Source organism: Populus nigra, chromosome 17, assembly GCF_951802175.1.
Source record: "Populus nigra chromosome 17, ddPopNigr1.1, whole genome shotgun sequence".
In the NCBI taxonomy this organism is placed as follows: domain Eukaryota; kingdom Viridiplantae; phylum Streptophyta; class Magnoliopsida; order Malpighiales; family Salicaceae; genus Populus; species Populus nigra.
The window spans coordinates 8388780-8400573 of NC_084868.1; the positions used below are offsets into that span (position 1 = coordinate 8388780).

At 36.8% G+C, this 11794-nt stretch overlaps 2 protein-coding genes across 2 annotated transcripts; both read left to right on the top strand.

The window, feature by feature from the left end:
* The first annotated feature begins 370 nt into the window (after positions 1–370).
* Positions 371–8072, top strand: LOC133677674 (kinesin-like protein KIN-5C). The gene is made up of 23 exons (XM_062099796.1): positions 371–640; positions 730–859; positions 1246–1404; positions 1509–1858; positions 1941–2079; positions 2174–2271; positions 2356–2512; positions 3124–3193; positions 3289–3365; positions 3494–3547; positions 3648–3728; positions 3805–3916; positions 3991–4077; positions 4164–4339; positions 4503–4664; positions 4764–4871; positions 5162–5320; positions 5401–5484; positions 5553–5758; positions 5849–5950; positions 6206–6315; positions 6625–6776; positions 7463–8072. The coding sequence occupies exons 1-23, from the start codon at positions 582–584 to the stop codon at positions 7664–7666; spliced, it is 3036 nt and encodes a 1011-aa protein (XP_061955780.1). The 5' UTR covers positions 371–581; the 3' UTR covers positions 7667–8072.
* On the top strand, positions 8010–10300 carry LOC133677675 (pentatricopeptide repeat-containing protein At2g33760-like). Its single transcript, XM_062099797.1, has one exon. The coding sequence runs from the start codon at positions 8010–8012 to the stop codon at positions 10131–10133; it is 2124 nt and encodes a 707-aa protein (XP_061955781.1). The 3' UTR covers positions 10134–10300.
* Positions 10301–11794: the final 1494 nt, after the last annotated feature.

Here is an 11794-nt window from a genome sequence, read left to right on the forward strand (position 1 = left end):
CTCATATAGTGTATATTTATGATGGTTTTTAAAAGTATTTTTTACTTAAAATAAATCAAAATATTTTTTTATATTAGAACATCAAAATCATTAGAAATTACCAAAAAATATTATTTTAATATTTTTTAAAACTAAACACAATTAAAATACAAAAATAAAAAGTGTAGTAATTATATATATATATATATATATATATATATATATATATATATATATATATATATATATAGAGTCTGTAAACATCTATAATATTCCAAAACACTTGAAATAAAAGGAAGACACAGGGACAAAACCGTCAAAGTGCAAAACCCGAACAGCTACCATATAAGGACAATGGAGGCCCCGATGCATTTCAAACCGTTGGATTTCATTTTGATTTCGAAAGCGAGCGGGTCTCAAAATTCAAATCGCATCCCCATCTCCATCCCGCTCTCACTCCACATTTCACACCAAGAAAAGACAGAGAGAAAGGAAGAGAAGGGAGATCGCCAGATCGATTAAGAGATTGATCTCTCGAGAGAAGGCTGGATCTAGCACCAGAAGCACGCGCGATTCTCTCTCCTCCAGGAAGACAACCAAAAATGTCAGGTCGACACGACAAAGAGAAAGGCGTTAATGTGCAAGTCCTTCTTCGTTGCAGGTAACATTTTTATTTTGGTTTCTTATACTTATTTTCTTTGTTATTTCTGCTAACAAAGTTTATTATTTTTTCTGGTTGCGATGTGTTAGGCCGTTTAGTGAGGACGAATTGAGGAGTAATGCTCCGCAAGTGGTAACTTGCAATGATTACCAGAGAGAAGTTGCGGTTTCGCAGAATATCGCTGGGAAACATATTGATAGGGTTTTCACTTTTGACAAGGTGAAGTTGGGATTAAATTTGTTTTGTTTTTTTTTTAATGTTTAATTTTATTTTTAAAGTTTGGAAAATAACTCTTAGTGGGTTCTACACCTCTTTTTGGTTTTGGTGCTTTTAAGGTTTGGTTTTATAAGTGGGTCATTGCGGTTACGGGATTTTAGTGACAGATTTTACTGCCCGGGTTTGTGATTGTGTTCTTTCTGCGCTGGTAGTTTTGAAGTTTAATTGGCTATGTGAATAATGCCTAATTGTATGTTGAATTGTTATCTGCTGGATTATTTATGTTGTTGTGGTTTGCAGAATTTCTTTTTCTGATATTGAATTTGGTGGGCTGCTTTGATTTCCTTGTTTGTGGCAAGGTCTGATAATTTGTTTAATGCTGGATGTAGGTTTTTGGTCCTTCAGCACAGCAAAGAGATCTTTATGAACAAGCAGTCGTGCCAATTGTTCATGAAGTTCTAGAAGGGTTCAACTGTACCATTTTTGCTTATGGTCAAACAGGTACAGGTAAAACTTACACCATGGAAGGTGAATGCAAAAGATCAAAGGTATAATATGGGACTATCTAATTTACATGTTGGTTTGATGTTTTAAATTTACTATTGTGCAGTTGTCAGTTGATGATTTATTTATGTGATGTAAAATGTGACAGAGTGGGCCTAACGGAGAGCTGCCTCCAGAAGCAGGGGTCATACCTAGGGCGGTTAAACAAATTTTTGATACTCTTGAAAGCCAAAATGCAGAATACAGTGTGAAGGTCACATTCTTGGAACTATACAACGAGGAGATTACTGATTTGCTTGCTCCTGAGGAAATTTCTCGAGTTGCATTGGAGGAGAAGCAAAAGAAGCAGTTGCCTCTCATGGAGGATGGGAAAGGTGGGGTTCTTGTAAGAGGTCTAGAGGAGGAAATAGTAACAAGTGCGAGTGAGATATTCACTCTACTAGAAAGAGGATCTGCGAAGCGTCGAACTGCAGAAACTTTTCTGAACAAGCAATCAAGGTAACGGTTCCTTTTCTTTTCTAATGCTCAAAGGGTGATTATAATGTTCTTGTTGTATAAATAATCCGTCTTCTTTTTACAGTCGGTCACATTCCCTCTTTTCTATTACAATACATATCAAGGAAGCAACACCTGAAGGTGAAGAACTAATCAAATGTGGCAAGCTGAATTTGGTGGATCTAGCTGGTTCAGAAAATATATCCCGGTCAGGTGCTAGAGAGGTATACAATTTTATTCTGATTTTTTTTTCTGGGATGCCTAGTTAAATTTAAATTTACAACCATCTGATGCTTCGTAATCCTTATTGTTTAAAAGGGGCGTGCAAGAGAAGCTGGTGAAATCAACAAAAGTCTACTTACTTTGGGGCGAGTCATTAATGCTCTCGTGGAGCATCTTGGGCATATCCCTTACAGGTTTTTCCTGCTACCCCAGTTATTATGTTATATCCTACGTTGATTTTTCCTTTGACTTCTATTTACATTCTTGAATTGCTCCAGGGATAGCAAGCTTACTAGGCTACTTCGTGATTCACTTGGAGGAAGAACCAAAACATGCATTATAGCAACTGTATCACCAGCTGTTCATTGCCTGGAGGAGACCTTGAGTACACTGGATTATGCACACAGGGCTAAGAATATAAAAAATAAACCGGAGGTTAGTTGTACTGTTTAGTGTTTTAGTTATTTTAAAAATATATCTTTAATTGCTCTCAAGTTTTATGTAGAAGTAAATGCGCACATGACCATTGGCCATGCGCGTAATAGGATCAGAAAATTGATATAGTTGATAGAATTTGGGCGGGTAACTGTCTTTGTGAAGTTTAATAGTTTTTATGTTCCATTGTTGACAAATGTAATTCCTGAATGAAATATTCTGTTATGCAAGCTAGTGTATTTTACTGCATACCTATTTGTTTGAGTTGGTCCTCTTTGTTTGGGTTGGTTCTGCACCCTGGGATTTTTTCAACTTCAAATTTTAATGTGAAGAATGATGCTAAGATCTCAAAAGACATACATTTATGTATAGCTTAGAAGTGCACCTTGCTTTTTAGCGATGAATAGGAATATGTTGTATATATATTTTTTCTCTTGAAGACGGATCGGATTGAAATTTAGTTATGGTAACTGTTTTTTTGCCTTTCCTATTTGTATTTTCAACCTGCAGGTGCTTATTGGAGCCCTTTATATTATTGAACATTTAAATATAGCTCTATTAGGTCGTAGTTTTTTTAGTCGGTTCATCTTTTATGCCATGACTGTTTGCAGGTCAACCAAAAGATGATGAAATCAACTCTTATCAAGGACCTTTATGGAGAGATTGAAAGACTTAAGGCAGGTGAGGTGCTGCCAGGGGTGATAAAGAGAACATTCCATTGTAATTTATGTTGCCTTAGTTAGCCAAGTTGTAATAACTGTTGCCATCTTGTCCAGAGGTTTATGCTGCCCGTGAGAAAAATGGTGTTTATATTCCGAAGGAGCGATATTATCAAGAGGAAAGTGAAAGAAAGGTATTACTTCCACATTTTACAGATTAGCTTTGTTGCTGTAATTATAGTTATGCCTTCATTTGGCCATTGGATATTTCACTTGTACTAAATCAAGTTTTTTGCTCTCGTCATGTCTTTACCATGATCAGGCAATGGCAGATCAGATAGAACAAATGGGAGTTCTGATAGAAACCCACCAGAAGGTTAGTGTGGCATTTTGTTCTCTACACAAGGTGTGAATTGATAATTTTTTTGGTTTGAAACTGAAATTTACAAGAATAATCTATGTCATGCTACAAACAGCAATCTGAGGATTGGCGGGACAAATATGATGCCATGGTTCATCAATGTTCTGATTTGAGCAGCAAACTTAGTGCCACTGAGGTGAGTTGGGTTGATTTGTTGTTTAGCGTGGTTCTTATGTTTGAATGGAGTTTTATGACCTGTTAAAAACGTGCAGAAAAACTTCAATCAAACTATCAAATTGCTCACGAGTACTGAAGAAGAATTGAAGAAGTGTCGATATAATTTGAAAGAGAGGGATTTTATCATTTCTGAGCAGAGAAAAGCAGGCATGATTAACTATTATTCTTACATTTTATTGATATTTTAATGTATTAATATTGCTCTTGAATTTTCAAAACAGAGAATGCTCTGGCTAATCAAGCTTGTGTTTTACGGTCTGACTTGGAGAAAGCACTTCAGGATAATGCTTCTTTGTTTCAAAAGATTGGTATGTTGTCTTTGATGTGGTTTGAAAGAGTCAACTTTTATGGCTATGCAATTGACAGTTGTGACTATCTACGAGATGCTGTGCAGGTAGAGAAGATAAGCTGAGTTCTGATAACAGATCAGTGGTTAACAATTTTAGAACAGAGCTCTCCCAACAGATCGTTTCTCTCTGTAACATGGTAGCTACATCAATATCTCGGCAGAATGAACATCTTCAGTGTGTTCAGGACCTTGGTAATTCTTTCTTGGACAGGCATCGTAAGGTATGAAGAGTATTTGGTTACAGTTTTCCAGTCTTGTTTTTCTCACTGATTTTGCTATCTGAATTATTGTTGCATTGTTGTTATAGTACTTTATATTTGGATATTAAGTTGATTTTTTTTTTTCTTAATAATCTTACCATCCACGCTTGTCATCTTGTTTCAGTCAATTGAGGAATTGAAGAAAAAACTGTCATCTTCGAGGGCTGTGTATATTTCTCACATTGAGGCAGTGCAAAATGTGGTCCGTTTGCACAAGGCCAGCTCTATAGCTGGCTTAGAGGAAATTTCTTTGTTTGCTTCTTCCAGTGCAGAGTCTATTAAAGATGTAGGTTGCAATTATTTGAATATTTTGTTTTATCATTTTTTCCTTCTTTAATCATTCCATCAACATTTATGTATTTGTTTGATTTTCTTTTCAATTCAGTATCTAGCATCAGAGGCTGGACAGGTTTCTTTCATATTCGATGAGCTTCAGAATACTCTATCAACTCACCAGGGGGAAGTAGCTCTTTTTGCTAGGGAAATGCGTCAGGTTTGATCCTTTATCTTACCTTGTGTTTTTTGTAATTTTTATTTTGGTTTGGGCAGCCAGTCCTAATTTCATTGATACCTAGTGCATGTAGTTTTTTAGTTCTTAATATTATCCCTAAACACTTAATTTATCCGTAACTTGGTCTTTGTACTTCCTTCATTATAAGCTTTGAAAACCTGCTTACTGTTGTCCAAATGTGTACTTGTTTTTACCTATCCTAGTTGGATCTTTCAATATAACTTTTGCTGTTTCTTATTTCTTGTTACTTTGCTTTCATTTGGGTCAAACAGCGATTCCATGTCAGTAGTGAGCAAAGAGAGGAGGTTTCTGAATACATGAATGGATTTCTTGATAAGATTTTGGAACAATGCAAAAATCTGGAAAATCATGCGGTGCAAGCTGATGCAGTACAAATGAAAAATATTGATGATTTTCAGAAGGCTTATGAGGTGCGACATGGTATAGTAACTAAAGATACGAGTGAATATGTTGTCTTCTGCCTTGCCAACTGAAAGCTTGATCCGTGCAGGAGCAATCAAAATCAGATGCGGAGAAGCTTGTTGCTGATATCAACCATCTTGTTTCCAGCCACCTTCAGCATCAAAAAGAGCTGGTATTTTCTCTCACATCTTTAATTTCATACTAGGTGTATTGTTCAGATGCTGATGGTTAAGTTAATAGGTGGATGCAAGGCTTGCTGATCTCAGAGAAACTGCCACCGGAAACAAAGCAGTATTGGATGGACATGTTTCTTCGATGGAGGATGTTTCAACAGATGCAAAACGAAAATGGCAGGAATTTTCTATGCAGACAGAGAATGATGCTAAGGATATTGCAGATTATTCAGCTACCAAACATTGTAGAATGGAGTCACTCTTACAGCAATGGTATGTATCGTCTTTTGCTTGTAGTTGGAATCAATATCTTTGATTCTTTGGTTGGAATTGATAAAGTCTGTTCCCTTTTCTTTATTTTAGTGTAAGCACTGCTGGATCAGCTTTCAAGCACTGGGAGAAGACACTTGACTCTGTGAATGAGATGGGAAACAATCATGTTTCAAAATTGGTATCCCTTACGAGGTACAAATGCCATATTCTCTCGACATCTTCATTGTTTAGTTATTCTTGACACATTCACTGTCTCATAGAACCTACATGTGCATCTTTATAAGGATTGTGGTTTTGGCTCTGGGCATAGAATGCATGGGCCAATATATGATGGCAGCTTTGCTCTTGTTGTTCTGTTGTTGCATCTAATTTTCGTAGTTGTGTCATTAAGTCAATTCCTCAATCTGTCTAAATTCATCCCTTTTCCCTTTCAATGCCCTGGTGAAGAAATGCATCTGACAGCATAGAGCAGCATGATGCGGAGGTTGGTTCTGCACGGGTTACAGCTGAGCAAGATGTGGCAAAGAATACCGAAGATGTCCTTAAGCACATTAACAGTAAGTTGTATATCTTTCCTTTTTTTTTCTTCCTGGAGTATAATAATCCTAACCTTTCACATGGTTAAGATTTCATTGAAATATTATATGATAGGTAGTTAAATTGATTAAAATAAACAGTCTTGTGGCAATTCTATGGAGAGTTTTACAGTGATTCTGAATGTGTTTGAACTGGCTTTTTAACATACGCGTGCAGATTTAGTTATGCATAGTAGTTGAGGATCAGTGCATTTTGACATGCATTCACATCGAGTTTGTTACTTTATGATTAGGGGCGTGAATTTAATATTGATGTGAATCTGTTTACAGGAGTGTCAGAGGAGGAGCAAGGATCTGTATCTAAAATCTTGGAGGCTGTTAAAGCTCACTCAAACACGCTGGAGACTTTCAGGGAGGATCACTCTGGTGAAGCTGCAGCTATCGATGATAGAGCAAAGGAAACATTTGAGCAGCAATATATGGTAAGTTGGTCGAGCACACCTGCGCCCCTATTCAAGTAGTTGAAGGGGAAATAGATCAACTACAAGTTTTAGTAAATAAATGAGAAAACTTAGTGTGATCTTCTTCAGTCTTGGAGATGCACTATTCACGTCATTAACAATTTAAGTGGATGGTGGTGTGTGATTCTGCTTGGATCTTGTTGAAATTTTGCCAATCAATACTGGAATAGACTGATGTGTTTTGAAATTCTTAAATCACATGCTCTAGGGGGTCTAGTCATGCTCATGCATTTATTTCTACTACCGTGTTGAATTACCAAATTGAACCCCATTTAGATGCAAAAAAGCATCATTCATGTTATGAGCATACCTGTTGTTTCAGCGGAAAATGTTTTACTTGGGCGTAGATAGAAGGATGAAAGTCTTGCTTGCTGAGCTCTGTTGCCAGACATGTAATGAAATTAACAAATGCATGAAACTAACATCCGAATGTTTGCATCTGAAAGTTTAGGTGACGAATAACTGATTAACTGTTTGGGTTATTTTTCTGTGTCAATTATTTATCCATGGTAGGAGAGAGTATCTACTAATAATTTACAGCTTTTTTGTTAATGCTTTCGTTTACCAAAATCTAGCGTGGGGTGAATTTATGGCCTCTACAAAATAAAATTACAGTCACTCGATACGTCTCTTGATCTAACGTGCAGGATTATGAGCCTACAGGCGCAACACCGTCGAGAAGTGAGCCAGATGTTCCTAGCAAGGGGACCATTGAATCACTTCGGGCAATGCCAGTGGAAAATCTTCTCGATGAATTCCGAGAAAATAATACATATGAATCATTTGAGGTCAAAGAACTGAAGCCCTCTCTAATACCACGGTCACCCCTTGTTCAACTGAATCAGCAATAGAGTGGCTGTGTTCCATTAATGTCCTTCCAATGAATGCCGATTTGTATACACACATGATGGAAAATTGCAAGGCTGCAGGAAAGGGTGCGGTGGGGAGGGTGTATTGCTAGTTTCTTGTCTAGATTAATAACTCCCTTCTTGGGATTTAGTAATTTGTAGCTTAACAGAATGGATATTGTAAAGTGAGGCATAAAACTACACATTTGGGGTTCCAAGTTTTATTTTCACAGTGGTGGCTCTGCTCAGTTCAGTTCTGCTTATGTAAAGTAACATATTGCATTCTTTGATCACTCAGAGCAGAAATTGAATTTTTGTTGGGCAGGTTTTATGAATCCTTCTGGTTATGAATGCTTTTGGGTCGATGTACCTGTTGCTTTTGCTGTTGAATACATCATATTTTGCAACCTTTTCTTATTTGCATCAACTGGGTTTTGAGGGTGGGGTATTTAACAGGGCTCCCTTGCCTGTAAGCTCAACTTGGGTACATGAACAGTTCAACAATATATTTGTAGCTATCATCAACCTCTCTCTCTCTCTCTCTCTCTCTCTCTCTCTCTTCTTTCTATCAACAATTAACTACTGCTATAGAGATATGTTCAAACTACATAACCAAGCCATCCTTTTCTCTAACCATGGAATGCTTCGTTTCTTCTCAGCTTCTACAGCTGCTGCAGCCATCTCAGACGCCGTACCGCAACCTCAACAATCCACCTTAGATTCCAATGCCCAAATGAAAGACATGATGGATCCTGATTTTTTTATCTCCACACTCTTCAAGTGTAGAAACATATTCCAAATCAAACAAGTTCATGCCCAAGTAACTACCACTGGTATTATTCATGACCTCATTGTTGCTAACAAACTCCTATACATATGCGCAAAACACAAAGATTTGGTCACTGCTCATCTTTTGTTTAATAAAATGGAAGAGAGAGACCCAGTTTCTTGGAGTGTTATGATTGGTGGGTTTGTAAAAAATGGTGATTATGAACGTTGTTTTCAGACTTTTAGGGAGCTTATTAGAGCAGGGTCAAAACCAGATAACTTTTCATTACCATTTGTTATAAAGGCTTGTAGGGATACAATGGGGTTGATTATGGGCAGATTGATTCACTCCACGGTTTTGAAAAATGGGTTGCAGTTGGATAATTTTGTGTGTTCTACTTTAGTGGATATGTATGCCCAATGTGGCATGATTGACAACGCTAAGCAGCTGTTTGATAGAATGCCTAAGAAAGACCTTGTAACTCGGACAGTCATGATTGCTGGGTATGCTGAATGTGGAAAACCAAACGAATCATGGGTTTTGTTTGATCAGATGAGAAGAGATGGTTTTGTGCCCGATAAGGTTGCGATGGTGACTATTGTAAATGCTTGTGCTAAATTAGGTGCTATGAATAAGGCTCGGTTAGTTCATGATTATATATGTGCAAGGAGATATTCTTTGGATGTTGAATTGGGGACTGCGATGATTGATATGTATGCTAAGTGCGGAAGTATTGATTCCTCTAGGGAAATTTTCGATAGGATGGAACAAAAGAATGTGATTTCGTGGAGCGCGATGATTGGGGCTTATGGGTACCATGGACAAGGCAGGGAAGCTCTTGATTTGTTTCATATGATGTTGAATAGTGGATTAATACCGAATAGGATCACGTTCATTTCCTTGTTGTACGCTTGCAGTCATGCAGGTTTGGTCGATGATGGTCTTCAGCTTTTCTCTTTGATGCCAGTTAGTTATGGTGTGAGGCCTGATGTGAAGCACTACACTTGCATGGTTGATCTCTTGGGGCGTGCTGGGAGGCTAGATCAGGCATTGAGATTGATTGAGAATATGGAGGTTGAGAAAGATGAGGGGATATGGTGTGCTTTCCTTGGAGCATGTAGAATTCATAGACAGGTAGACTTGGCAGAGAAGGCAGCAAAATTGCTTCTCTCGCTACAAACTCAGAACCCGGGGCACTACATATTGCTTTCTAATATTTATGCAAATGCTGGCAGGTGGAAAGATGTGGCAAAGATTAGGAATCTGATGACCAAAAGGAGGTTAAAGAAAATTCCTGGTTATACTTGGATTGAGGTGGATAACATTATTTATCAATTTGGTGCTGGAGATAATAGTCATCTTCGATCAAAGGAGATCTATGAGATGCTGAAGAGTTTGAGTCAGAAATTGGAATCGGCTGGTTATGTCCCTGATACAAACTCTGTGTTACATGATGTTGATGAGGAGGTTAAGCTTGGAATTTTGCATGCACATAGTGAGAAGTTGGCAATTGCATTTGGCCTTATTGCCACCCCCGACGGAACTCCTATCAGGATTACAAAGAATCTGAGGGTTTGTGGCGATTGTCACTCATTTTGTAAGCTCGTGTCAGCAATCACACAGAGGGATATCATTGTACGCGATGCTAACCGATTTCACCACTTTAAGGAAGGGATTTGTTCTTGTGGAGACTATTGGTAAGTGGTTCAAGGACATAGGCTTTTCTATTTTCCTTTCCTTTCCTAAGCTATTTTCCTTCTGCAGTGATTTTGAATTTGCGAAGAGGGAAAAAAACATAGCTCTGTATTTTTTTTAAAATTTTCTAGAATTCCTTCACAAGATTGTGAAAAAGATCTCGCTTTCTTGTTTGTTGTGTGGATTGCAATTATAATTTTTTTATATTAATTAGATAGTGTAAGCATTAGATTAATATAAATTATATTTTAAAATTTTACGTAACAATATAAATTCTGAGATTGAATTAGATTTTATCTAACTGCTTAAGCTTCAAAGTTAAATTGATTATTTGATGCAATATTAATGTTTTATTAATCAAACGATCAGGAATTTGAGATTTATCACCTATTCTATTTTCCATCGATAAAATTAACTGGTAAAATATTATTTGAAGAGTTCTCAAAGTAGCTGTTAATCCAACAGCATATTGGAAGACGTATGAAACAAATCTCCATGTATCTTTTTTTGTGTGTTCAACTTGTTTGCTTTCTATCTTACATACCAGTATGGGACTTTTATGATACAAAAGTGTCGGCTCAGTTAATTTATTGATGATTCAACTGAGTTCCAGAAAAAAAGAGGGCCTGCTCTCCATTTCCTAAAGAAGAAAGTTGCTTTTTATTTTGATCTCTATGTATGCTTTGTAGCTGGATTGGCGGTTTATTAAGCTGACATTTTTGCAGCAGCTAGTGTCCATTTGAATTGCAAAGTGATTGCAAACAAGAATACACTGCATGTCGTGCCTTTGGCAGAGGCAGTGATGGTACAGAACTGGTAATTGCATGCTTTGTGGTGCCATCATTGGTATCTAACATTAATATGGCTATGGTAAACAAGATCAAAACCATACATGCGCCGTCATAGGGTTAAAAATCTGAGCTAGCTAGGTTAATGGAATGGTTTCCTTGAACATTAAGAGTTTGATGGATCCACGATCAGTTACTGCAACCAGCGGCTTCGTTTCTGAGTTTTCTTATTTTGGGCCACCTTGAATTTGTGAAGAAATAAAATGGTGTCTGGGTTTCCCAAAATTTGTGAATTGCCACGTTAATCTATTGTAAATTGTCCTAACTTAATTCTGAATTATTTCTTAAAATTCATTTATTTCCAAAATAAAAGTAAAATAAAATAAAATAAAGGCTGATAATACGGAGAAAGTAGGCCGGGAAATACAACTGCAATTTTAGAAAAAATTCAAGGCCTAATTATATCCCATTATGCCCAAAAATGAAGAAACAATGCAAATCCAAGGTCATATTAAATAATTATTGGATGAATTTGCATAAAAATTAAATCCAAGAACATAATTAAATTTTTAATAGGCCAATTTGATTTCATCATGAGCCAAATTAAATTTTAATTATGTTTAAGAATTAATTTGGGTCCAATTGAAGAATTTAATTAAGTGCAAGGACTTAATTATACTTTAAATGAGTCAAATTAATTTTATTTGGGGCTTAATTGGTAAACAAATTAAGTTTGGTGGCCACCACCTCATAAACATAGATTCTTTTGTCACATTGCTTGTTAGGAGTAATACCTTTCGAGTTGTAAGCTTGAATCATTTTCGTTAAGAGACAGATTTTGCACAAAAGGTAAGTCAATGTCCCTTCTCATTAATGCTT

Coding starts and splice junctions, on each gene's coding strand:
- LOC133677675 (XM_062099797.1), top strand. CDS start 8,010: ATGAATGCTTTTGGGTCGATGTACCTGTTGCTTTTGCTGTTGAATACA.
- LOC133677674 (XM_062099796.1), top strand. CDS start 582: ATGTCAGGTCGACACGACAAAGAGAAAGGCGTTAATGTGCAAGTCCTT. Junction 5,321..5,400: donor ATTTTCAGAAGGCTTATGAG/GTGCGACATGGT, acceptor TGATCCGTGCAG/GAGCAATCAAAATCAGATGC. Junction 5,951..6,205: donor AAATTGGTATCCCTTACGAG/GTACAAATGCCA, acceptor GCCCTGGTGAAG/AAATGCATCTGACAGCATAG.